At 46.4% G+C, this 27,082-nt stretch overlaps 1 protein-coding gene across 9 annotated transcripts in view; it reads left to right on the top strand.

Annotated features, from left to right (window-relative positions):
- The window catches only part of NPHP4 (nephrocystin 4), a 139,355-nt gene that overhangs the window by 27,409 nt on the left and 84,864 nt on the right, over positions 1-27,082 (top strand). For all 9 annotated transcript variants that reach the window (XR_007516516.1, XM_049877726.1, XM_049877727.1 and 6 more), the window contains 3 exons: positions 11,955-12,091; positions 20,265-20,446; positions 21,182-21,308. Coding sequence is in view for 8 of the 9 variants with exons in the window: in XM_049877726.1 (XP_049733683.1) it covers positions 11,955-12,091; positions 20,265-20,446; positions 21,182-21,308 (446 nt within the window). In the remaining variant the exon portion in view is untranslated. The remainder of the gene's footprint in view (positions 1-11,954; positions 12,092-20,264; positions 20,447-21,181; positions 21,309-27,082) is intronic.

Below are 27,082 nucleotides of genomic sequence, written 5' to 3'. Positions count from 1 at the left end.
TGCTTTATAGGCCTGTTTGGCGGAAAGGTGATTTCTGGGAGTGGGTTCATTTCCAAGTTTGAAGGGTGTCTAAGGGCCATAGTTATGAGGGTTCCACCAGTCTCTAACAGACCAGTAAGTCTGGTCTTTTTTTATGTATTTGATTTTTCTATATTTTTCTCCCACTCTGTCCAGGACCTTCTACCGTGATACCAGTCAGAGCGGTCGGTAGTGGTAGCTGGGCACCATCTACCTCTTCTGCTCTCAGGCTAGTGGAGACTGTGGTTCGTGTGGTCCATTAGTCCTTTGGATTAATTGTTTCCTTGAGACTTCAATTTTCTTCACCCTTCTTTGCTCCAGATGGGAAGAGACCAATAGGTGTATCTTAGAGGGCCGCTTGTAAACTTTTAAGATCCCAGTTGCTACTCCGCAAAAGAGGATGTAGAACATTGTCTTTATGGACTGTGTTATGCCAGTTGACCTGGTTGTCCCCGAGCACAGACCTACTTTAGAGTTAGCTTACGTAAGTTTATCTTACCTTGGGTTCTGGGTGTTTAAACAGACTGTTCCTGGGGCATGAGATAGATCCATCACTTTGTGACTTGCTGATGAGTGTCAGTAGAACTGCAGATAAAACTGAAAAATACCTGAAGGTTAGCATGTGCTTGCTTCTGCTTCATTACTGTGATGGTGAGAGACACCCAGAGGTCTGATCCTTGGGCTCTTAAATCAGACTAGGGAGTTAAGGGCCACGCTATGTGAGGGCTCGTGGGAAGCACAAGAACAGGGTGCGTACAGCGCCCGAGCCTCACAGCTCATGTTCCAGAAGAGCTGTGAGTCTTGTTACCTTCCATCTGCCCTCCCATGTGGAGTGGCCATCAGTCACTGAGGCACTTAGTGGATGCAAGCAGTAAAGTCCGCGAAACACACCACAATTTATGTTGTTGTCGAACAGCTAATGACCAGGGACTGTGGGAGCGAGTCTGAGCAGGCGCTGCCATCAGGAGGGCGTGCTGACTCCACAGAGGTGAGCGTGACACAAGTCCTGCTGAGAAGCAAGGACAGAGGCACATTTTCACATCCACTCCCCTGATGACCATTCTGGAAAGAAAGCCATTTTGCTCAGCCCTCCCTGATGCGCAGGATGCCACAGTTAAAATATGACTCGCGTACCTGCTTCTGACGGTTGTTATCATCTCGGTTATAAATTCTGCCTGTGAACTTGTGAGCTTTTGTGGCTCACTCTTGAAAAAGAGTTTCTTTACTGGATAATATTTTATTGCCCCAAAAGGGCCAGCACGGGGGCATGTACCTGCTTCGGCAGTGGTATTCACTGGTCTGATTGGCAGAGGGTTTGTTTTTGTTTTGGTGTCACGTTGGGAGTTGGATAATTGTTCAGTTGTAAAATGCCACAGTATATAGAAGGATTGAGTTTGATTGAACTTTTTATTGAGAGAGTTGTAGATGCACATGCAGTTGCAATAAGTATACAGAGAGGTCCCACGGACCCTTTGCCCAGTTTCCCTCAATGGCAACATTTTGCAGAACTCTTCGTTTGATATCACAACCAGGGTATTGACATTCACATAATCCACTGATCTTGTTCAGATTTCCCCAGCTTGACCTGTGCTCATTTATGTGAGGACTGAATTGTCACGAATCATTTTCAACGTAGGAATGACTGGGCAGTGCTCTTGCTCATCAGAAGAAAGGCAGGCTCTTTTCTTTGTACAGGCTTTTTAGAGGATGTACTTAGAATGGCTCCAGTTTAGCAAATGCTCCCAACTCTGTAATCTCATTTCTTTGCCCTAGGATGGATCTCCAGCCAGTGCCCTTATCACATCTTCTGCTCTTTATCTTGTTCTGCTCTTTCAGTTGGTTTGCCTGGGCAGCGAAGATCCAGTTCTGTGAGCATCCAAGTCAGCCATTCACATGACACTGGCTGGTGAGAGCCACTGCCTGCAAAGAGTGAGGCTCTGGCCATGGCTCAGCGCAGGTCTGTAGTGTTGGGATTGCTCGGCCCCCTCATGACCACAGATCTGCATGCCGACCGCATGCTCCCATCACTGCTGCTGCTTCATCGGAGGCAGGTCTGCCATTTTATGTGGCAGCCTGTGGTGAATGGAACATTGGGAAACAGAGTCCAGAGAGATCTTCTTGGCCAGGCAAGCTGTCTGGAGTAGGCTTTGGCCATTGGTGTGGCATGGTCTGTGCAGAGCTTTGCATAGATTAGCTGATGTGGTGGAAGCTTAGTCATAAAAATAGAAGCCCATTTTCCAGAACTGGAACCTAAGGCCATAGGGCCAGTGCCAGGATTGAAGTGAGTGCCCATGGGGTGCTCAGGCGATGTGAGGGTGAGCCATGGGTCTGGGTCTCATATTGCACAGATCAGGCTTTGTGGGAAAGAGGAAAGTCGCAGGTGTACACACGTCAGCCCGAGAACCCTCTCACAGGGGCAGACCCTCCCCAAAGCGTCTGAAACAGACTGAGTTTTGTCCACACCCCAGTGATGACATCGGTAGCAGGGGGTGGGGGAAGCGTGAGTCTGGGATGTGGATGAGCTCTCGGATGGGGCAGGGCCCTTCTGGGAGCCTTGGTGAGAGCTTCGTCTGTCTTTTGTATTCGTGTTCAAAGGTTAATGTTATGCGGTGGTTTGGGGGACTGGGCCACCTCTGGGTGGTTCGTCTGCTAGGGGTGACAAGGACGGTGCTTCCTGGGAGCGTCACAGTCTGCACCCTGGTAGGAGCTGAGATAGGCCAGGCCACTGGGGTTGGGGGGTGGGGCCTGGCAGCAGTTAGAGGAAGCCCAGTTGGCCGGTGGGGCGTGGTGGCATCTAGAGCACTGGGCAGTCCCAGGGCCAGGCTGTGGGCAGCAGGTGGCAGTCAGGGGGTGTGGTAGAGCAGATGTTGGGCTGACATGTGCAGTGACGTAGCAACATCAGTGGGCTTGGCTGCTGCTGATTGCCAGGGGCCCCTGCTGGCCACTCACGACTATAGAGAATCGCAGGAGCTGGTCCTGCCTTTCTCCCTCCCTCAGTGTATGCCGAGGCCTGCTGTGTGCAGGCCCTGTGGTGGGTGCTGGCTGCCATGGTACCAACTGGCCCTGCCGACCTCACCAGCCCCCTCCCCACTCCAGCCTGTGCCCCACCTGCGGTGTCTCTCCCGCTACACCATGCCCTCTTAGTCTGGGACCACTCCTAAGGCGCACTTCGCATGTCGCATCTTGTGCTACTGCCGAACCGTCTCTGACATATGGACAGCACCCTCATCCTATTCCGAAACAGTCCTCCTAAGCCACTGCCTGATCACATGTTCCCTCACCATTCAAGCTCTCTTGTGGCTCTGACCTCTTCACCTTGGCTTTAAATACTTGCCCTCCTTCGATCCCTGTCTGCCTCCCAGATGCTTCCGTCCCTTGTGCTTGCTCTCCACGGGCCCTTCATTCTAGCACGCCCACTGCTGGCTTGGTATTTGCTCCCTGCCTGTGCTGCAGCAGGCATCAAGAATGCCTTGCTCGAAATTAGTTGGTTGCAAAAGGACAAATACTGCATGAGACTGCTATTATAGGAACTCAAGAAAAGGTTTAAACATAGAAGAAAACATTCTTTGATGGTTACAAGGGTAGGCAGGGAGGTAGAGAGGGGTATTCACTCACTAGACGGGAGACAAGAATTATTTTAGGTGAAGGGAAGGACAACACACAGTACGGGGAAAGTCAGCACAACCGGACTAATCCAAAAGCTAAGAAGTTTCCTGAATACAACCAAACACTTCAAGGGACAGAATAGCAGGGGCGAGGGTCTGGATACCATGGTTTCAGGGGACATCTAGGTCAACTGACACAACAAAATGTATTAAGAAAATGTTCTGCATCCCATGTTGGTGAGTGGTATCTGGGGTCTTAAAAGCTAGCAAGCAGCCACCTAAGATGGATCAGTTGGTCTCAACCCATGCAGCAAAGGAGAATGAAGAACGCCAGAGACACAAGGAAAATATGAGCCCAAGAGACAGAAAGGGCCACATAAACCAGAGACTCCATCAGCATGAGACCAGAAGAACTAGATGGTACCTGGCTATCACCAATGACTGCCCTGACAGGGAACACAACAGAGAATCCTTGATGGAGCAGGAGAAAAGTGGGATGCAGACTGCAAAGTCTAGTAAAAAGACCAGACTCAGTGGTCTGACTGAGAATGGAGGGACCCCAGAGGTCATGGCCCTCGGACTCTCTGTTAGCCCAGAACTAAAACCATTCCTGAAGCCAACTCTCAGACAAAGATGAGACTGGACTGTAAGACATAAAATCATACTGGTGAGGAGTGTGCTTCTTAGCTCAAGTAGACACATGAAATTATGTGGGCAGCTCCTGTGTGGAGGTGAGATGAGAAGGCAGAGGGGACAGGAGCTGGTTGAATGGACATGGAAATACAGGGTGGAGAGAAGAAGTGTGCTGTCACATTGTAGGGGGGAGCAACTAGGGTCACATAAAAATGTGCGTTTAAGTTTTTGTGTGAGAGACTGACTTAAATTATAAACTTTCACTTAAAGCACAACTAAGAAAAAAAGCCTCGCTCTCCACTTCTGTGCTTGCTCATGCTGGCCGTCCTGGCAGTGCCCTTCCCAGTGTGGGACGTGTGGGTGTGTGGGTCCTGGCTTTGCCCCTGTATCTAGTGTGAGGCTGGCCCTCTCCAGGTCCAGTTCCCTTGTCTGTTAAACCCAGACTCCCTAGAGCTGTCTTGAGCCAGCACTAACGAATGAGCCAGCGCAGTACCTGGCATATAGCAGGTCTCCTCCAGATTGTTGTTTCCCACAGCAAGGTCCCTGGGACACCTGCATGAGAGTCACTGAGGGGCTTGTTAAAAATCTGCTTCCTGCTCCCAGCCTGGACCTGCTGGCTCAGGATTCCTGGGCTGGGGCTCCCGAGTTGCATTTTAACAAACCCCAACGTAGGCTCCTGTGGGAGACCTCTGTACCACCAAGTCTGAGCATCATTGCATTATATGGTGCTGTGTTGGGGTTATTCCCCTCAGACTTTCCCAGACCACTTAGCTGGCCTTGCCAGCCCTCCCTGAGTCTGCCGTAAATGTTCCAAGTACAGCCCAGTGGGATCATGGGAGTGAGCACTGATGGTGTGACCATTGGGTAGTGTTGGTGCAGCCTTACGCACTTACATGGCGCAAAGACAGTTGACGGTTACCAGATTAATCTTTATTAAATGAAATCAGTAAAGACTAAAAGTTCTCCCTTCCAGTCGCACTCCCCAGAGATGACCGCTGCCAAAAGTTTGGTGTTTTCTTTCATTAAAAAATATTCACTGAGTTGATACTGTGTGCAGAAACTGTGCTGGGTGCTCCTAACAGGTATTTATTGAGCCCTTAGCAGGTATGCACTTAATAGATCTTTCTTGAGTAAGGAGAGACCTCAAGTCTCCTAGCCACAATCATCACAGGCAATGGGAGATGTTTTAGAACAAACGTGAACTCGCTCAAGGTCATGTTCATTCCTGCCTAAATCACCCCTAAATTTGGTTTTTGTTCCATGGTAGCTGTTACAATCTTCTCCTTGTTTTGTGAGGTGCATCCTGGCGAATTAATGTCCTCAGACTCTAGCCGAAGAGCTACATCCTGTGAGGTGTGGTAGGAAGGAGCCTGTGGTAGGCAGGGCATCTTGGGGTGTCCCCCACACCCCATGTATCACCAAGGGGTGTCGCTGGGCAGGGGGTTCTTACTTGTTAAAAGCTCAGTGGAATCCCCATTTCCCTGCACTGCCTTCCTGGGAGCCCCAGCATTGCCCAGATGTAGTGAGGTGGGCTGTGCTCTCCTGCCTGAACAGTGCTGTTATGGCAGACTGCGCTCCTAGCTGAGCCTGGCCACAGCTAGACCTGGTTGCCGTCTGCCACAGGTCAGCTCTGCAAAGGCCCGCTCTTGTGTGCCGGAGCTGCTGCTGGTTGAATGAGTGATAATTTCAGATAAAATTATGCCCCGTGGTGATGGTGGATGTGGCAGGAGGGAGAGGCTTGAGGCCTGGAAGGGGGAGGCAGCAGACCTGGGTGAGTGCAGCTCAGCCGCCATCCGTGGGGTGACCTTGGGCCAGATTCCTGGCCTCCCCATGCCTCTGTTGTGCTTTTCCTCTGTAAAATGGGGACAGTGGTGGGGCCTGCTCCTAGAGACGTGTTTGGAAATAACGAGATGGATTGGCACAGCCCTAGCTTCAGGCACTCAAGTGTGAACAGTTCTTTGGATCATGGCTGAGCTGGAATCTGCTTCCGTGACCCTTCTGCCTTGTGGCTGCCTCTATAGTAGAGCGTCCAGAGGCCCGCCTGCCTTTTGTCTGCAGCCCTTCGGTGTGTGCAGGAAGGACTCAGCCCGCCAGGCCGTCCTTTATTCTGTCGCAGTGTCTCTAAGGCCATAAGTGAGTGCCTGATTGGGACAGGCTTTAAGGTGGTGGGCGTGTGCCAGTGAACAGTGCCTGCAGCCGTAGTTCTGGAAAAAAGCACCGTCCACACTTCCAAGGCACTGCTGGAGCCCCCTGCCGAGCACTTTCGTGTCTGCCTTCTCTTTTGAACACAGTGGAGTAATTTCAAGAATGCAGTTGTCTTATACTTGATGGGAAATGTAGAGTCTGCACAAATAAAGAGGAAACAAGCCTACCTTTTCTTTTTTTTTTTTCCTTTTTTCAACTGGCTCAACCATGGATGCTGGAGCAGGGGCTTGGGTCATCCTTAGCCATTCTGCCTCCCCTGCTCTCTGGTCTCCAGACTTTCCCTGGCTTTGCTCTGCGGAGGACCCTCCTTGTGAACCTGGTGGTGCTGGCTCTGTGCTGCAAATAGCACAGCAGTCCTGATTCTGCAGCTCGCCACTCAGCTTACAGTGAGGTGGGCAGCTGTTCTCCCTCCCTGCCTCGTCTTCCCTGAAATTCCACAGGAACGTATCCGGTTCTGCTTTGTGACCTCTCTGGCAGTGCAGCCTCTTGCCTCTGTTGCTGGGGGAGGTGGTCGGGTCAGCTGAGGCTTGTTTCTTTTTCTTTAAAAATTTTTTATTGTAGTAAAACATATATAAAATCTACGCTTTTAACCATTAAAAATTAAAAAATTGTTGGAATAAAATACATAGAGCATAAAATTTGCCATTTTAACCGTTTTTACATGTACAATTTAGGGGTATTAAGTGTCATCAATATTACACACAAGTAAAATTTTACTGAAGATAATTCAAAAATAGTTGCAGCAAATAAAAACTACGATGAGATTCCATCTCACTCCAACAAGGCTGGCGTTAATCCAAAAAACACAAAATAATAAATGTTGGAGAGGCTGCGGAGAAATTGGAACTCTTATACACTGCTGGTGGGAATGTAAAATGGTACAACCACTTTGGAAATCTATCTGGCGTTTTCTTAAAAAGTTAGAAATAGAACTACCACACAACCCAGAAATCCCACTCCTCGGAATATACCCTAGAGAAATAAGCCTTTACACGAACAGATATATGCACGCCCATGTTTATTGCAGCTCTGTTTACAATAGCAAAAAGCTGGAAGCAACCAAGGTGTCCATCAACGGATGAATGGTTAAATAAATTGTGGTATATTCACACAATGGAATACTACGCATCGATAAAGAACAGTGACGAATCTGTGAAACATTTCATAACATGGAAGAACGTGGAAGGCATCATGCTGAGTGAAATTAGTCAGAGGCAAAAGGACAAATATTGTGTAAGACCACTATTATAAGATCTTGAGAAATAGTATAAACTGAGAAGAACACATACTTTTGTGGTTACGAGGAGGGGAGGGAGGGAGGGTGGGAGAGAGTTATTTACTGATTAGTTAGTAGATAAGAACTACTTTAGGTGAAGGGAAGGACAAAACTCAATACAGGGAAGGTCAGCTCAACTGGACGGGACCAAAAGCAAAGAAGTTTCCGGGATAAAATGAATGCTTCAAAGGTCAGCGGAGCAAGGGCGAGGGTTTGGAGATTATGGATTAAGGGGACTTCTAAGTCAATTGGCAAAATAAATTCTATTATGAAAACATCCTGTATCCCACTTTGAAATGTGGCGTCTGGGGTCTTAAATGCTAACAAGTGGCCATCTAAGATGCATCAATTGGTCTCAACCCACCTGAATCAAAGGAGAATGAAGAACACCAAGGTCACACGATAACTGAGCCCGAGAGACAGAAAGGGCCACATGAACCAGAGACTTACATCATCCTGAGATCAGAAGAACTAGATGGTGCCCAGCTACAACCCATGACTACCCTGACAGGGAGCGCAACAGAGAACCCCTGAGGGAGCAGGAGATCAGTGGGATGCAGACCCCAAATTCTCATAAAAAGACCATACTTAATGGTCTGACTGAGACTAGAGGAATCCCGGCAGTCATGGTCCCCAAACCTTCTGTTGGCCCAGGACAGGAACCATTCCCGAAGACAATTCATCAGACATGGAAGGGACTGGACAATGGGTTGGAGAGAGATGCTGACGAAGAGTGAGCTACTTAGGTGGACACTTGAGACTGTGTTGGAATCTCCTGTCTGGAGGGGAGATAGGAGGGTAGAGAGGGTTAGAAACTGGCAAAATTGTCACGAAAGGAGAGACTGGAAGGAGGGAGCGGGCTGACTCATTAGGGGGAGAGTAAGTGGGAGTATGGAGTAAGGTGTATATAAGCTTATATGTGACAGACTGACTTGATTTGTAAACGTTCACTTAAAGCTCAATAATAATAAAAAAAAAATAGTTGCAGCAGTACATTGACAGGGAACTGCCAGAAATTCAAGCCGGACTCAGAAGAGGGCATGGAACAAGGGATATCATTGTTGATGTCAGATGGATCCTGGCCGGAAACAGAGAATACCAGAAAGATACTTACCTGTGTTTTATTGACTGTGCAAAGGCATTCAACTGTGTGGATCATAAATTATGGATAACATTGCAGAGAATGGAAATTCAGAACCCTTAATTGTGCTCATGAAGAACCTGTCCATAGACCAAGAGATAGTTGTTTGAACAGAACAAGGGGATTCTGCGTGGTTTAAAATCAGGAAGGGTGTGCATCAGGGTTGTATCCTTTCACCATACTTATTCAGTCTATATGCTGAGCAAATAATTTGAGAAGCTGGACTATATGAAGAAGAACGGGGCATCAGGAATGGAGGAAGATACGCAGATCATACAACCTTGTTTGCTGAAAGTGGAGAGGACTTAGAAGTACTTACGGATGAAGATCAAAAACTACAGCCTTCAGTGTGGATTATACCTCAACATAAAGAAAACAGAAATCCTCACAACTGGACCAATAAGCAACATCATGATAAACAGAGAAGAGAGTGAAGTTGTCAAGGATTTCATTTCACTTGGGTCCACAATCAGTACTCATGGAAGCAGCAATCAAGGAATCAAAGGACATATTGCATTGGACAAATCTGCTACAAAAGACCTCTTTAAAATATTGAAAAGCAAAAATGTCACTTTGAGGAGTAAGGTGCACCTGACCAAGCCATGATATTTTCAGTCACCTCCTGTGCATGCGAAAGCTGGACAATAAGAAATACTGAAGAAGAATCAATGCCTTTGAATTATGGTGTTGGTGAAGAATATTGAATATACCATGGACTACCAGAAGAATGAACACGTCTGTCATGGAAGAAATATAGCCAAAGTGCTCCTTGGAAGTGAGGGTGACGAGACTTTGTCACGTATATTTTGGGCGTGTTTTCAGAAGGGACCAGTCCCAGGAGCACGACATCAGGTTGGTAAGGTAGAGGGTCGGCAAAAAAGAGGAACACCGTCAGTGAGATGGATTGACACAGTGGCCCAACAATGGGCTGAAACAGCAACGATTGTGAGGCTGGTACAGGACCGAGCAGCATTTGGTTCTGTTGTGCATAGGGTTGCTATGAGTTGGAATTGACTCAGGGCACCTGACAACAGCAAGTAATTTTATTCATAAGATTGTGCAACCATCACCACCATCAACTTCCAGAACTTTTTCATCACCCCAAACATATTCTGTACCCATTTAGCAGTCACACCCTATCTCTTCTTTCCATCCCGTGATGATCTCTAATGTACTTTCTGTCTCTGTGCATTTGCCTGTTCTACATATTTCATGTAAGTGGGATCATAACAATATTTATCCTTTTGTGTCTGACTTATTTCACTGAGCTTAATGCTTTCAAGGTTCATCTGTGTCATAGCATGTGTCAGGACTTCATTTCTCTTTATGGTTGAGTAGTATTCTGCTGTATGGATAGGCCTCATTGTGTTTTTCAGTTCATCTGTTAATGGGCCCTGGGGTTGTTTCCAACCTTTGGCTCTTGGCTCATTTCTTAACACAGACTGGGATACTGCTGCCTTACTGCTCCTTGGAACCAACTTGGTTGAAGCACAGTGTTTTTGTCGCTTCCCTCCACTTCCTTCTCTCCTTTTCTCTTTCTGATTTTCCAGCTGCAGTGAGCCACTCTAACATGATGCAGGGCCGGGGGCGGGTGGTGGGGGGGCCACGAAAATTTCAATTGAGGGTGCACTTTCAACGCTCACTTGACCATTTAACGAAAGGCTGGATTTTACACATCCCTGTACCTCTTATAATTGGCTCGGATTCATCAACTGGCCTAAACACTTTTTTTAAATTGTGAAAGTAACACATAAACTTTTTCAGCATCAGCAGAATTAGCATACGTTTGTGATAGGGAAAGTATACAAAACCATAAAGAGAGAAATAAAATAATTTATTTTTAAATAAATTTGGCATCAAACGAGTGTACAGTTTTATGTGCTATTCTTTTCACCTACAATATCATGATTTCTTTTTGAGCGTTAAATGCTTTTTGAAAATATGAGTTTTTGTTCTCGTTTTCTGTGAAGAACGATAGTTTATTTAATACTTCCCTGTTGTTGGACATTTGGTTGTTTCTGATTTTTCTCTATTAAAAATAATGATCCATTGAGTGTTTTTGTACATATGTTTTTGCCCCCATCTTTTGGTTATTTTCTCCAAACAGGATCACAGAAGTGGGATTACTGGGGCAGAGATGGACGTGGATGTTTTTTAAGGCTCTAAATGTATACTAAGGCAAAGGACAAAGCTGCCTTTCAGCTACAGTGGTGTGTAACCTTCCAGCAGACTGAAAGAGTGTCCTTTTCACTGTGGTTTCATCAGCATTGAGTTTTAGCTCAACTTTTTTTTTTTCACTTTGGAATTGGCTTTTAAAATCTATTTAAATAAATATCTAAATATTTTAAGTAATCATAAAAACTCGAGAGACAGAGATAGGGCCAGTACCGGAAAGATGAAGATGGTAGGGAAATTAGGGTCAGACTTCACAGGGTTGAGTGGTTGCTGGGAAAAAGTTGTCTCTGCCATCTTCCTTCTGTTCCAGAGCCGTGGAGAAAGGCTGGCTTCTTCACCCTCTCAGCTGCTTGCCCCGCACCGGGAGCTGTCGTGACTTCCACAAGGAGCAGTCCGAGGGGGCTTGTAATCAGGACAGGGAATTTTCCTCATGGGGCCGCAGCCCATCCTGTGTTTTGTTTGGTTTTTGCCCTGATTTGCTCAAGAGTATTCCTGTGTGTGTTCCAAGTGGCTCGGGGTGAACTTGACAAAATAAGAGATAAGGTAGTTGGCTGTGTTCTTGCTGGAGAGGAATTTAAGTGATAAAGGGAAACCAAGCTGAAGGGAAACAGATGTTACTTTGCATTTTGTAATCTGTGTTCTTTGAATTGCTGAATTGTAAAATTTGTTCCTGGAGGTTTGGGGTAGAATTTGGACAGTAAATGAAATTTGCATTTGTTTAATCAGTTTAGCACTTTGGCTGAAACGAGGTGGCTTTAATTTAGCGCTTGGCTGAGTATGTGCCGTGCTCCCTGTGGGCCCCTCACCCTCAGCCGAGACCTGGGGTAGGTGAGAGCCCTCTGGGCTCCCAGCTGTGGTTGATCTCCAGGGTAATCTCTGTGTGGCCCTCTCATTGCTTCAGGTGATGCTCTTCGAAAGCCTCGCCTTCAGAAGCCTGTCACCTGCTACTTGGATGATTTGTTCTTCAACCTGTACCCCTCCCTGGAGAGATTTGAAGAGGAGCTTCTGGAACTCCTCAGCAGCGATCGCTTCCGGGAGGTACTGCCTCATGTGGGAACTTTTGCAAACTCTGAATAGTGGAGATGCATACACAGAGCAGGTGGGGGACGGCTCCTGGCACCCAAATCCCCTGAGGACAGGCGGTCTGGCCACAGATCCGTGGAACTGTTTTTTCCCCCTTTTGGTGGCTGAAGGGGACACTGTTCTGTGCCCGAATTGCTATTTAAGGTAGTTGTTAAAAAAAAAAAAAAAAGTTGTTAGAGGACTGGAATTCTTGGGTGTTGCAAATGGTTAGTGTGCTTGACTGCTAATCAAAAGGTTGGCGGTTCGATTCCACCCAGAGGTGCCTTGGAAGAAAGGCCTGGCAGTCTACTTCTGAAAAACCAGCTATTAAGAACCCTTTGGAGCACAGTTCTGCTCTGACACACCCAGGGTTACCATGAGTCAGACCCAGTTCTCAGCCATCCCCTCTGGAAGCCAAGGCCCTGGCGATGCCTCCCGCCTGCTGTCTTCACTTCTGACGGTGGTGAAGGCACTGTGCTTCTGAGATTGGGCCCTTCCTCTGGTCCAGATTGGCCCTTATTTAACACTGATTTTGACGTATCTTGAATCAGTCCTCATTTAAAAGTGAATGAAGTCAACATGTGAACATAGGAGAACCCATAAAGCAATCCACATTTCCATAGGACATTTTGAGGGTATTTGGCTCATTTCAAGGAGATGACTAGAAATCTCAGTCATTTCATGCCATAAAGGCAGTTTTCTGGAAAGGCACTCTCTCTGACGCTGTCAGGTTTGTCTGCTGTGTGAGCAGGGTCCTGTAGACAGCTAACACTTCCCCCAGAGACCTGCATGGGCAGTGGGTGGCTGCAACTCCCCACGGCTTTTCTATACATAATTTGTTGTCCACGGTTCAGAGATGCCTGGCAGGGGCATTTGTGAGGGGATTCACACATCCGCTAGGCAGCCACCCACAATGAGAAGATGCTATCTGTTGTGGAAGGTCCCTGGCTGATGCAAGCTATTGTGCTTGACTACTCACTGAAAGGTTGGCAGTTTGAACCCACCCAGTAGTGCCATGGAAGAAAGACCTGGCAATCTGCTTCCAAAAGATTACAGGCAAGAAAATGCTATAGGGCAGTTCTGTTCTGTAACACATAGGGGTTGCTATGAGTTGGAATTGGCTCGATAGCAATGGGTTTATCTGTTGCGATCCAGTGGCACGTCTCCACGTAGCAGAACGAGGTGAGCCCTTCCCACTGATGGTCCACCCTTCTGCGTGAGCCACGCTCTGCCATTTCTTACCGTCCACCCACTAGTCGCTGGCTTGCAGTTTGTAAAGCACCCATTTAGGGAGGTGGCTTTATCCACCTCTAACGATAAGGACTCTCATGGTCTTTCTGGGTAGAAGTTTGCTTGCCGGCCAGAGGACACTTGGAAAACCTTTGTGGGTTTGGGGGACTTGTTGGCTTTTTCAAGGAAACAGTCTTTCCTTCATCTGGAAAAATGGGACTTATCAACTGTCAGAGATGCTGCTAGAGTAGAGTCTGTCTGGCTGGCTCTTCTGTTTTCAACAGAAGAATCGACAAATGTATGAGGCATTCTACACACTGTTCGCTTGTTGCTCTGTGCCGTGAGCGCTTAGGTCTCCACTTGCTCCTTTGTTGATGGGACGAAGGGAACTGCCTCCAGATGGGAGAGACAAGGGCACCCCTGTGTGTCATCTCAGCTGCTGAGGAAGGGCCAGCCCAGGGACAATGATGGCAGACGTTGACTGAGGACACACCTCTCCTTGTCCCCTCTCCTAGCACAGGGGAGGGGCTTCACTTGGTGACTTGTGAAACACAGAGAAAGGAACTTAACCCGCGGAGGACTGAGCGACCGATGTGGGCAACATCCTGTGAGCACTTCATGTTACCTTTCTCTCTTACTGTTTTCGATTGTGAAATATACCTATGGAAAAAAATGCATAAAACATACATGCATAGTATAATGAACGAGTAAAAAGGGAAGAACACCCTGTAAAGAAAAACCTGCAGAACCCCTCCTGGGTCTGTTCCTAATTATACCCTCCTCTCTGTCTCTCTTCCCCACCCCACCTGCCTGCCCCCCTCCTGCCCCACAGGGTTTTATGGTAATCACTTCTTCCATTTCTTTTTGGTTTTGTTGTTAGGTTGTTGTTGTTAGGTGCCTTCGGGTCAGCTCAGACTCACAGGGACCCCAAGACCACAGAACGAAACACTGCCTGGTCCTGTGCCATCCTTACAATCCTTGCTATGCTTGAGTCCATCGCTGCAGCCACTGTGTCAATCCATCTCGTTGAGGGTCTCCCTCTTTTCTGCTGCCTCTATACTCTACCAAGTATGATGTCCTTCTCCAGGGACTAATTCCTCCTGACAACATGTCCAAAGTATGTAAGATGCAGTCTTACCATCCTTACTTCTAAGGAACATTCTGGTTGTATTTCTTCCAAGAGAGGTTTGTTTGTCCTTTTGGCAGTCCATTGCATATTCAATATTCTTCACCAGCATCACAATTCAAAGGCGTCTGCTCTTCTTTGGTCTTCCTTATTCATTGTCCAGCTTTCACATGCATATGATGCAATTGAAAATACCATGGGTTGGGTCAGGCGTGCCTTAGTTTTCAAGGTGACATCTTTGCTTTTCAACATTTTAAAGAGATCCTTTGCAGCAGATTTGCCCAATGCAATGCGTCTTTTGATTTCTTGACTGTTGCTTCCATGGCTGTTGATTGTGGATCCAAGTAAAATGAAATCCTTGACAACTTCAGTCTTTTCTCTGTTTATCATGATTTGGTTTATTGGTCCAGTTGTGAGGATTTTTGTTTTCTTTATATTGAGGTAAAATCCATACTGAAGGCTGTGGTCTTTGATCTTCATTAGTAAGTGCTTCAAGTCCTCTTCACTTTCAGCAAGCAAGGTTGTGTCATCTGCATAACACAGGTTGTTAATGAGTCTTCCTCCAATCCTGGTACCCCATTCTTCTTCATATAGTCCAGCTTCTCGGATTATTTGTTTGGCATACAGATTGAGTAGCTATGGTGAAAGCATACTACAACCCTGATGCACACATTTCCTGACTTTAAACCACTCAGTATCCCCTTGTTCTGTATAAATAATTGCCTCTTGATCTATGTACAGGTTCCTCATGAGCACAATTAAGTGTTCTGGAATTCCTGTTCTTTGCAATGTTATCCATAATTTCTTATGCTCCACACAGTCGAATGCCTTTGCATGATCAATAAAACACAAGTAAACATCCTTCTGGTATTCTCTGCTTTCAGCCAGGATCCATCTGACATCAGCAATGATATCCCTGGTTCTACGCCCTTTTCTGAATCCAGCCTGAATTTCTGGCAGCTCCCTATCGATATACTGCTGCAGCCATTTTTGAATGATCTTCAGCAAAATTTTGCTTGCATGTGATGTTAATGATACTCTTTGGTAATTTCCTCATTCAGTTGGATCACCTTTCTTAGGAATAGGCATAAATATGGATCTGTTCTAGTCGGTTGGCCAGGTAGCTGTCTTCCATATTTCTTGGCCTAGACGAGTTGAAACATCTCAATTGGTATTCCATCAATTCTTGGAATCTTGTTTTTTGCCAATGCCTTCAGTGCAGCTTGGACTCCTTCCTTCAGTACCATCGGTTCCTGATCGTATGCCACCTCTTGAAATGGTCGAACGTCGACTAATTCTTTTTGGTATAATAACTCTGTGTATTCCTTCCATCTTCTTTTGATGCCTTCTGAATTGTTTGATATTTTCCCTATAGAATCCTTCACTATTGCAACTCAAGGCTTGAATGTTTTCTTCAGTTCTTTTGGCTTGGGAAACACTGAGCATGTTCTTCCCTTTTCGTTTTCTATCTCTAGGTCTTTGGACATGTCATTATAATACTTTGCATTGTCTTCTCGAGAGGCCCTTTGAAATCTTCTGTTCAGTTCTTTTACTTCATCAATTCTTCCTTTTGCTTTAGCTGCTCAACGTTGGAGAGCAAGTTTCAGAGTCTCCGCTGACATCCACCTTGGTCTTTTCTTTTTTCCCTGTCTTTTCAGTGACCTCTTGCTTTCTCATGTATGATGTCCTTGATGTCATTCCACAACTCGTCATTAGTGTTCAACACGTCAAATCTATTCTTGAGATGATCTCTAAATTCAGGTGGGATATACTCAAGGTTGTATTTTGGCTCTCGTGGACTTGTGATTGTCATCAGTTTCAACTTGAACTTGCACGTGAGCAACTGATGGTCTGTTCCACAGTTAACCCCTGGCCTTATTCTGACTGATCATACTGAGCTTTTCCATCATGTCTTTCCACAGATATAGTTGATTTGATTCCTGCGTTTTCCATCTGGTGAGGTACATGTGTATAGTTGCAGTTTATGTTGATGAAAAAAGGTATTTGCGGTGAAAAAGTCATTGGTCTTGTAAAATTGTATCATTAGATTTCCAGCATTGTCTCTGTCACCAAGGCCATGTTTTCTAACACGAATTCTTCTTCCTTCTTTCCAACTTTTACATTTCAAGCACCAGTAATTATCAATGCATCCTGATTTACCGCCTTAATATTTATCCCTTAGCAATATATGCTTGCCTGGTTTTGACCCTTATTTAAATGAGATCAGACTTTTTTTTGTTGCCTTATTTTTTCTCTCAACATTGTGCTTGTGGATTCATTCTTACAGTTGGTGTAGTTCTAATTTGTTCATTTTCTGGCTGTATGGTATTCTACCATGTGAGTATACCACAGTTCATTGATCTGTTCTACTGTCGATGGATTCCTTGGTTGTTTTTGGTCTTTGACCAGTATGAGCCTGCCGTGAACATTCTTGAACATATAGCCTGGTTATTACTTAGCAGAATCTTGAGCAGTGTCTTAGTTACCTAGTGTTGTTGTAACAAAAACATACACAGATGGTGGCTTTAAAGGACAGACATTTCATTGCCTCACAGTTTTCGAGGCTAGAAGTCCAAATCAGGGCATTGGTTCTAAGGGAGGGTCCCCCTCATCTCTTTCAGCTTCTTGTTGTTAGGTGCCATTGAGTCAGTTCCAACTCATAGCGACCCCACGTACAACAGATCGAAACACTGCTGGGTCGTGTACGATCCTAACAATCGTTGCTATGTTTGAGCCTGTGGCTGTAGCCACTGGGTCAGTCCATCTCATTGAGGGTCTTCCTTTTTTTCGCTGACCTTCCACTTTACCAAACATGATGTCCTTCTCCGGTGACTGGTCCTACCTGATAACATGTCCAAGGTATTTAAGACTGTGGGTCAGCGTACCACAGACCTCAGGGTGACATCTTTGCTTTTTAGCGCTTTAAAGAGGTCTTTTGCAGCAGATTTGCTGGCAGTCCTTGGAGTTCCTGGGCTTGTAGATGCATGGTATCTTTTTCTGAGGCGTGTCTGTGTCTATTCTGCCCTTTTCATAAGACAGCACTCAGAAGGTATTAGGTTTAGGACCCACCCTACTCTGGTATAACCTCATTAATGTAACAAAAGAAAACCTCTATTTCTAAGCAGAGTCATAGTTACAGGTATAGGAGTTAGGACTTAAACATACCTTTTTTTTTTTCATTCAATCCGTAACAAGTAGGAAGTAAAAGGGCCTTTCTTGAAAAGTCCTCCTGTGTGTGCAGTAAGCTAGCAGGTCAGCTGGGGGCTGACTGGTCTGGTGCTGCGGTGGACAGCTCAGCTCTGCTCCACCTGGCATCTTACCCGCCAGCAGCTGTGATCAGGGCCCATGGAGGGGAGAGTAAGGGAGGAAGTGAAACGCAAGGATTTTTCCAACCTCTACTTGTGCCAAGTGTGCTCCTGCCCCATTGGCGAAAGCCAATCACATGACCTCACCTCGAGTCAGAGAAGGAGGTGCTCTGAGTGACAGGGCAGGGAGGCCAGGTCCTAGAGCACAAAAGGGGCAGTAAGCCACGGGTTGTAGGTGAGAACTCCCAGGATATCCTGGTTGGAGGGGGAGGGGTAGAGGTAGGTGTGGTTCCCCTGCCTGCCTCTCCTCACCCTTTGTGTCTGGTCCTGGTAGACTGCGTGTGATGTCTACAGGGTTATGTTACATGCCACTGTCCTTGACTGGTGGCATTAGATGACTTTTCCTTTTTTGTTGGGGTGGGGGTGCTGCTTTTGTTATTTGTGCTCATTAGGTATCTGGGTAAGGACGGTCTCCGCTGAAGTGCCAGTTTCCACGCTCACTTGGAATCCCTGAGATCTGTGTGTTCCTTCAGGAGTCAAGGTGGTCTTTTAAAAACACGAACCAGTTGTTTTTCTTTGCCTAAAACCTCCTGCTGGCTTCTCATTGCCTGTGGATGATCCCTGGACTCTGTGCCATTGGGTTCAAGATGTATGCAGTTTGGTGGAGCCAGTGTCCCTGACCTCGCCCCGACCTCACTTTGAGAAGTCCCTCTGCACTGTGTCCAGGCTGCTGTGCAGTCATGGACAGTCTGCTTGTTCTTCCCTGGGGGCCTCTGAGCACAGAGCTCCCGTTCCTGTATGTTTTTCCAACCCAGCCACCCTGGGGAGGCTGCCCTACCAACGCTGTCCGCTGCCAGGCGCTCTGCATTGCCTCACGTTCTTTGTCCTCTGGATGCAATCCCTCCCAGAGGGCACTGGATATTTCTGTACTGGCCGGTCTCCTCCTGTTGAACGCTTGCCTCCTGAGGATGGGGATGTTGTCTGTTTTGTTTGCCCCATACACAGTGTGCAGAGAACAGTATTTGGCACAAACCAGTGCCAGTTGCCATTGAGTTGACTCTGACTCATGGTGGCCCCATGTGTGCCACAGTAGAACTGTGGCCTATGGGGTTTTCAATGGCTGAGTTTTTAGAAGTGGATAGCCAGACCTTTCTTCCAAGGTGCCTCTGGGTGGACTTGAACTGCTAACTTTTCGGTTAGCAGCTGAGCACGTTAACCGTTTGCACCATGCACCACCCAAGGACTTCTTTTGGCGCATAGCAGGTATTTAATATTTTTTTTAGTTGTATGAATGAATGATTCAATCAGTTGGTACCCATTTTAGTAGTCTATAGTTGGCTAATTATTAATAACTTCTGTATATATGTAAATCTGAGATGGATTTTTTTTTTCTGTTCTCTACCCATTTTTGACAATGTAGTTCCACATAATATGGTCTTATATGCAATATTAACACAAAGCAGAGGAAAGGATTCAAATGAAAACACATTTTCTTGGTGTGGTTCCTGCTGTTTTCATATTGCTCAGACTGGAGGTCTGAGTGTAGAGATGTTTCAAGAGTATCATTGTGGAATTTTATACATCCCCATAAAAATCAATTTATTATGTATTTTTACTGTCTTTGTATTCTTGTTCCTATCCCACTGGCAGATCCCCTGTTATCCCCATAGTTGTATTTTCATTATCCAAAGAGTAATAGGCTGAATTTAGGTTCATTCAGCTTGATTAATGGGCAGTGAAGAAACCTTGAAAATTCAAGGATCATTTTGCAAAGATCACATAATTTAATATACAGTATAAAAAAAAAAAAGAATTTTTCTTTTAATAGCCTGGAGGACTGTCCTTGCTTATTTGTTAAGAGTGCCTGTATATTTTTTTGTGAAGATGAAACGCTTTAATATCCGGTGATCTCTTTGGGGCAGGTTCCATTTTTATTGGTTTATGACTTACTGCCGTAAATATGCTCTCTCTCCCCGCCTCCCTCCTGCCCCAGGCCTCCAGTCTCAGTACAGGGGGACGGATACCTTGAACTTGACAAGCTCTGCCTCCAGCAGCCTCTTCATTATTGTCCTTCGACCCAGCAGGGGCGTGGGCTCTGAGACTCTGGAGCCTGAGACCCAACCCGCTGAAGGGGCTGGAGTCCACGTTCACTAGCTTGCTATATCTGAGAATTGTCAGCTCAGCCCTGGAATCCTAGAATGAGAGTTGGGCGATCCAAGGGTCTAGGGGGTGGGTGGAGAAACTAATCGCACTGAGAAGACCAGGTTTATGTTAGAGGCCCCAAAACTCCTAGAAAATACACTGAGGCTGCTATTGATGATGGGATGATTTCTCTGTTGTTCCCTTGGTGGGGCTCATTTGACCCAGCACCCCCTCTGCTCTGGAAAATACCTGTAATGTCTCTTATAGTCTCTTCTCTCTGAGGACTCTGCTGGGACACCCCTCTGCCCTGCCAGGGGCTTATTCTGGCCCATGTATGCCTTTTCAGGGGAGTGGCCCTGGGGACGGCAGCACCCTGGAGATCCGGGAGCGGCGCCTGTGTGTGGGTGTGCACAATGGGTTGACCTTCGTGCAGAGGCCTCAGGTGGTCGTGCTGGTGCCCGAGACGGAGGTGGCCCTGATGCGCTCTGCCAGCTTCAGCAGAAAAGTCAGCTCCTCCTCCAAGAGCAGGTATTTAAATGGGGCTTGAGCACTAACCTTAGGGAGCCCCGAGGTTGCAGGATGCAAGGAGGGTTCAAGATGCAGTTAGTGATTCGTGCGTGGAGGTGTGGACTGACCATGTGGGATTTTCCCTGTGGTTTTGTTTGTCCTCCTACTCAGTTCACAGTTAGGAACAATCTCAGCGTTGTAAGGTTGCAAAGAAAGCCCAATCTGTGCTGTGAGAGTTTTGCATGTAGCATCGTGGAAGCTTATAGCATGTGGCCGCTGAGAGTCTGTGGAGGTCCATGCGTGGCCTTTTCCACATGCATCCCTGTGACTGGTTCCTCATGTGATGGAGAGCCAGAGTGGCATCCATCCTGCATAATTCAGTACTCCCAGATTATGTGTTACAGACAGCCCCGAGGGGGCCCGGCTCTCCCCTCTTCTCTCCTGGTGCTGGTCAAGCAAGCCCTAACAGTGAGGGCCTGCTTCCCTGGTGCCCTCCTTGGGGGCTTGGCCTTCTCTCTCCATCTGCCCACACACAAGCTCTGGCAATTTACAAAAAGTGTTGATCGTGATGCTTAAGAAAGCACTGGTTTAGGAAACAACCCAGAAGTGCTCGGCAGCATTGCACTAGCGGACAGGCTCTGCTGGCTACTGCCTGGTGTCCTAGTACCCTGGGGTGTTCCCCTTTGCGCTGGGGTGGGCACAGGGCACAGTGGGGCCGCTGCTCTAACGCATTCCTATTTTATGTTTCTGATCCAGCTCTGGAAACCAAGCTCTGGTTTTGAGAAGTCGCCTTCGCCTCCCCGAGATGGTCAGCCATCCGGCATTTGCAATTGTCTTCCAGCTGGAGTATGTGTTCAATGCCCCTGCAGGACTGGATGGCAATGTAAGAAAAGCCTTTTTGTATTCAGGTTTTGTCTGGCGATGGGCCCCAGGCACCCAGGGTATGCATAGCCAGCGTGAACATTTCTTCCCATTAAAAGCACGGTAATTGTTATTAGCAATATGGATAGCAAGTATGGAATATGATTTTAGAAAATGCTTCTTCCTGATGATAACTTTGTTATAATCATTTCCCATTTTTATGGTAATAGTGGATTCTGCGGGCTGATAGTAATAAATAGCCCAATAGACCTCATGTACCATAATAGCATTAATTCATAATCATCTAATCTAATCTGTACATATTTTGAAAAATGAGACCATTTTAATGTATTTTTCATATGGTATTAAGTGTAGCGAAGCTTGAATATGCACAAGTGGTAATATTTTCTTACAGTGAACTTTACGTGTGTCTGTGTCATAACTAGGGCACCTTGGTGGTTAAGCGCTTGGCAGCTAACCAAAAGGATGCTGGTTTGAACCCACCAGTGGCTCCACTGGAGAAATACCTGGTGCTCTGCTTCTGTAAAGATTATAGCCTAGAAAACCCTATGGGGCGGTTCTTCTCTGACACATGGAGCTGCAATGAGTCAAAATCAATTCGACGGCACATGACAACAACAACAACACGTCATAACAAAGAATTTATAGTATTCGACAGGGAGGAATATAATTTATAGACAATTCTGTGTCATCAAAGGGGTCTCTGGGTGGAGTAAACAGTTAAGGGTTCAGCTCCTAATTGAAAGGTTGGTGTTTTGAACTCACCCAGAGGCACCTTGGAAGAAAGGCCTGGTGATCTACTTCTGAAGAAGCCATTGAAAACCCTGTGGAGTACAGTTCTCTCTGACATGTGGGGTTGCCATGAGTTGGAGTCGACTTGGTGACGGTTGGTTTGGTTTTAGGTATGCCATCAATATAGATTCTTTGGAAAATCCCACATTCTGCTACTCCTGAGTTCCAGTTTTATGTTTGAAAAGGTTTTGAAAAGCTTTAACAAGTTAAAAAAAAAAAGCCACTACGGGATCTGGTCTGACATTGTGATGTGTTTCAGGAAGGAAAACAGGAGATTATAGCACATACGCTGTTGTATGTTCTGGTCTAGCCGACAGGCGTGAACTAAGCTCTCCAGTGACCACACCTCAAGTCTGTGTAATTTAGAGTCCTACTAGGTGAGAAAATTTAGAGGCAGATATTGTTAGTAGAAGGTCCCTGGGTGGCGCACACGGTTTGCTCTTGGGTGCTAACTGAAAGGTTGGCAGTTTGAGCTCACACAGTGGCACCATGGAAGAAAGGCCTGGTAATCTGCTCTTGTAAAGACTGCAGCCTTGAAGGCCCTGTGCGGCTCATTTCTACTCGTAACACATGGGGTCGCCATGAGTTGGAATGGACTCAATGGCAATGGGTTTGGTTTTTTTTCTTTATTCTTCCTAGAGCCTAACTCATGGCCGCTTTCACTTTAATGAAGGAATTGCTCCCTATTTTGCTTTTCTCTATTTATTACCAGGAATTTCAGTGAAAAAACAACTACTTGGGGATGTGCTTGGACGACCCAGGGAGCTCAGGCACTCAGGTTGGGCATGGGACTTCCCCGAGAAGGGTGGGGCTCCTAGGGTGGGACATAATCCTGAGGGGGGAGTGGGCCTGCATGGCACCATGTAGGGGCAGCTCCCGTTGCTGCCTCCAGTGTCAGGAGGCAGTGGAGGAGCCTGCGGAGGAGCAGTCAGGGCCTGCTGCCCCATGGAGGTGGAGGCTCAGGATCTCTCCAGAACCCTCATTTACATTTAAATAACACCCCCTCCACCCACCCACTGCCGTTGAGCCGATTCCCCCTCAAGAACATTAATTACAATTTACTTGCAATTATGAAGTCTATATTCTGAAACTGATAAGTTTTATTATCATTTTTTAACTCTTTATTTCAGTGCTAACCAGCGGCAGTTGGTTTAGCTACACGCTGTTGCTCAGCTTGCCTTTGGAAGGTGGCTGTGCAATAGTTCATAAATTCCTTTTGATGTGGCTGTTTATCTTAACATGGAATATTGGATTCTGTTTACTGTCATCAAGTGTACTTTTTTCAATGTCGTCTGGAGAGGAAATGTCCCTGTGTGTGAAATGATCTTCCATACAAATTACTTGCTGTGTGGAACAGTGAGACGTGTTAAGCATTCAGTTGGGGAAGCCAGAATCAAAGCCTCTGCAATGTGAAGGGCCTTAGATGTTGAAGAAGGAAGCGCCGATGACTGGGCCTGTGTGGGCGTTTGTTCATCCCCTGAGGAGTCTGCGTGAAGGGGTAGCCTGACAGGCGGGGCTTCCCTGGAAGTCGGGGCTTCCCTGGAAGTCAGGGCTCGGCCTTGGAAGGTTGGGCCTCACTTTAGCATGTTCCTGGTCCCCTTAACAGTCCATTAACCGGTACCAGAACCAGTTGCTGCCAAGTCAAATCTGACTCTCGGTGACCCCAAGTGTGTTAGAGTAGAACTGTGCTTCAGAGGGTTTTTTTTCTTTTTCTTTTTTATTGTACTTTAGGTGAAAGTCTACAGAACGGTACACATACTGTTTTATGACATCAGTTAACAACACATCAACACTCTCCCTTCTCAACCCTGGGCTCCCTACCACCAGCTTTCCTGTCCCCCCCTGCCCTGCAGTCCCTGCCCCTAGGTTGGTGTGTCCCTTCAGTCTTGCTGTGTTTTATGGGCCCGTCTAATCCTTGGCTGAATGGTGAAGCTTAGGGGCGACTTCACCATTGAGCTAAAAGAGTGTCCAGGGGCCACACCCTCAGGGCCTCTCCAGTCCCTGTCAGGCCAGCAAGCCTGGTCTTGTGAGTCAGAACCTTGTTGTACATTTTTCTCCATCTCTGTCCAGGACCCTCTACTATGATCCCTGTCAGAGCAGTCAGTGGTAGCAGCTGGGCACCGTCCTCATAGGGTTTTTAATGGTTGATTTTTCAGAAGTAGATCGTCAGGACTTTCTTTTGAGGTGCCCCTGGATGGACTTGAACTGCCCACTTTTTGGTTCACAGCTGAGTGCGTTAACTGTTTGCCCTCCCAGGAACTCCTAGCAGGCCATTTGGGGCCATCATTCTTGAATTGGGATGAGGCCTTTTCAAACCTATTCATATAGTCAGGCTGCAGATTTCTTTCTGCCTTTTCTTTCCTTTTTTAAAACCTTACACGATAGAAAATTTCAAACATGTACAGAAGTAGACCGGATCGTATAATGAACCCCCATGCAGCTTCAGCCATTACTGACTTCACCTGCGTCCTCACCCACAACCCACTGTAAGGCAAATTTCAGATGTCATCTCATCTGTAAACATTTCAGCATGTGTATTTCTTGCTTTTTTTGAAATACCTTTTTATCATGGACAATTTCAAACACGTTCACAAGTTAGAAAGACGCGTATAATGAACTCTGTGTACCTGTCACTCAACTTTACAAGCGATCAGCTCGTGGCCACGCCCAATCATCCCTTTCCCTCTCCGCTTTCTCCGCCCTTCCCAGGTTAGTTTAGAGCAAATCCTAGACATCGTGGCATTTCGTCTATTGATATTTCCAATGTGTACCTCTAAAAGACTGGGGCTTAAAAACATGACTTTAATACCATTATTGTTGTTGTGTGCTGCTGACTTGGTTCTGACTCATAGCGACCCCATGTACAGAGTAGAACTGCCCCACAGGGTTTTCTAGGCTGTGATCTTTACGGGAGCAGATTTCCAGGTCTTCTTCCTGCTGTGCTCCTGGCTAGGTTCAAACTGCTGACCTTTTGATTAGCAGCCGAGCACTTACCTGTTGCACCACCAGGGCTACTTTAGTACAATTGTCCACCCTAAAAAAAAGTAAATTTCCCAGTATCAGCAAATACCCAGTCAGCCTGGGTGTGCAGTTCTTAAGTATTTTACTTAATCAGAAATGGACACACCAAACAGTGTGCTTTCCTCTGGGAATGATTGCTGAGTGACTTCGCCATGTTTCCGCTGGGCTGCCTGTGCAGTGTCTCTTAGCTAAAGGAGAGTGTCCTGAGTTCACCTTGTATGATTTATTCTCAGGGTGGCCTTACTGCACTTAGCATGTCGTGTGTTGCTTTATTCCTAATGCCTAAAGAACCAAAATGGGCCAGGCTTCTGGCAATGATTTCCTTGGCTTCATGCTTCAGACCAGGAGTGAAAAGTCTCGGTCTCCTACGACCATTTATAGAATTAGACATTGTTAAATGGTGTGTCCAGCTTGGTGAGAGACCATCTGGGCTAATGAGAACATTGGCTGAACGTTGTCCCCAGTTTATGGCAGACATCCGAGTCTGAGTGGATGTTTTGACATTGAAGATTTTGTAGTCTTTAAAGACAAGCTAGAAAAAAAGTTTTGAGAAGACACTTCCATTTTTTAAAATATGTCGTTGAATTTTTGCATCTTGTAGATAGCTAAAACAACCAAAACTTTTTGGTTGTAGTTTGTTTTTTGAGTAGCTGAGAAGAGCCAAAGGAAATAGCTCCTTTTCCGCAATTTCGAGGATGTGGGGACAGCACAGCCATGTTAGGTCACCATGGGCATGCTGTAAGCTGTGCAAATATGGGTGCTATTGTGTTTGATGGTTGAACAGATGCACGAATAGCAAATTTGCCAAACATAAAAGAATGGGATGGATGAAGGCAAGGCTGCAGAAATACCTGGACCCAGTGTCTTTGGCTGCATTTTTATGTTAGAATAAGTACAAATCTCCCAGAGGTTTGCAGGGCTAAAAACATTTGTTTTTTTGTGGGTCACGTTGACCAGTAACTCCCTTCCCCAAATCTCTGAGCAGTAGTGATCAAACTATATTTATGAGTTTACTAGTGTTCTTCAGACAAAACACATTCGTTTGACAAGAGCTTGAGTGCTTTCTGTGTGCAGGGAACTGCTCTAGTGCCTGGGAAAAATCCCTGCTGCATGTTTCAGATATCCTGTGTTTGTCTAGGATTTACTCCTAAGATTACCTAAAATTAAATTTCCTACAATGTGGAAATATGGATGTCTTGAGGGTTTTCTTGAGATCTTTCAAAGGTGGAAATAACCCTGACTTTCTTCTCTGGGCTAGAGAACATTGACTAATAGAGCGCGGGAAGATGAGCCCCTAGTGTGAAAGGCACTCAAAATACACAGTGGCTGCAACGATCATGAACATGGCACAGGACTGGGCAGCAGTTCATTCAGTTGTACATGGGGTTGCCATGAATCGGAGACTTGATGGCAACTAACAACAACAACTACTGCCTCTGGAGCACAGCGTGGAGTTCGGTTAAGTCATCTGCTAGAGAGTTTTTGACAATGCAGTCACATCTCCGTCTGCTGCAACTTGAGGATTTTGCCATCAGGGCTCCCCGCAGCAGGCAGGGGCCAGCCAGCTGAGCTTTGAGCCATCTGTGTGTGAAATGTTTAAACTTGAGATTGCCAAAGAAGAGAGAACCTTGTGCTAAGTCTTTGCCTTGGGCTGACTGTTGGCCTTCTCCTGTTGACTCATTTTTCGAAGTAAGTTTTTCCTGGTTTCCATCACTCTTGGTTTAGCCCAACCTCACTGGGTTCCAGATCTCATAAATGGTGGGTCTTCATCCTGTTTGGGTGTGGCCCACAGGGTTGTTTTCTGTGACGGCTCTTACTTTGGCACAGTGGGAACAGCGTGCCTTCTCCTTGCCAGAGAAGAGCCCAGTGATACCGCGTCTGTGAGGCTGCTTCTCATGGCTCCTGTCCACTCTGGCTTTTCTGAGAGAACACCTTCCGCAGCTTATGCACCTTCCACCTGCT

This window comes from Elephas maximus, chromosome 3 (genome assembly GCF_024166365.1).
Source record: "Elephas maximus indicus isolate mEleMax1 chromosome 3, mEleMax1 primary haplotype, whole genome shotgun sequence".
Classification (NCBI taxonomy): domain Eukaryota; kingdom Metazoa; phylum Chordata; class Mammalia; order Proboscidea; family Elephantidae; genus Elephas; species Elephas maximus.
Note: the sequence above shows the minus strand (reverse complement) of the source record. Positions and strands in the feature narration are given on the sequence as shown.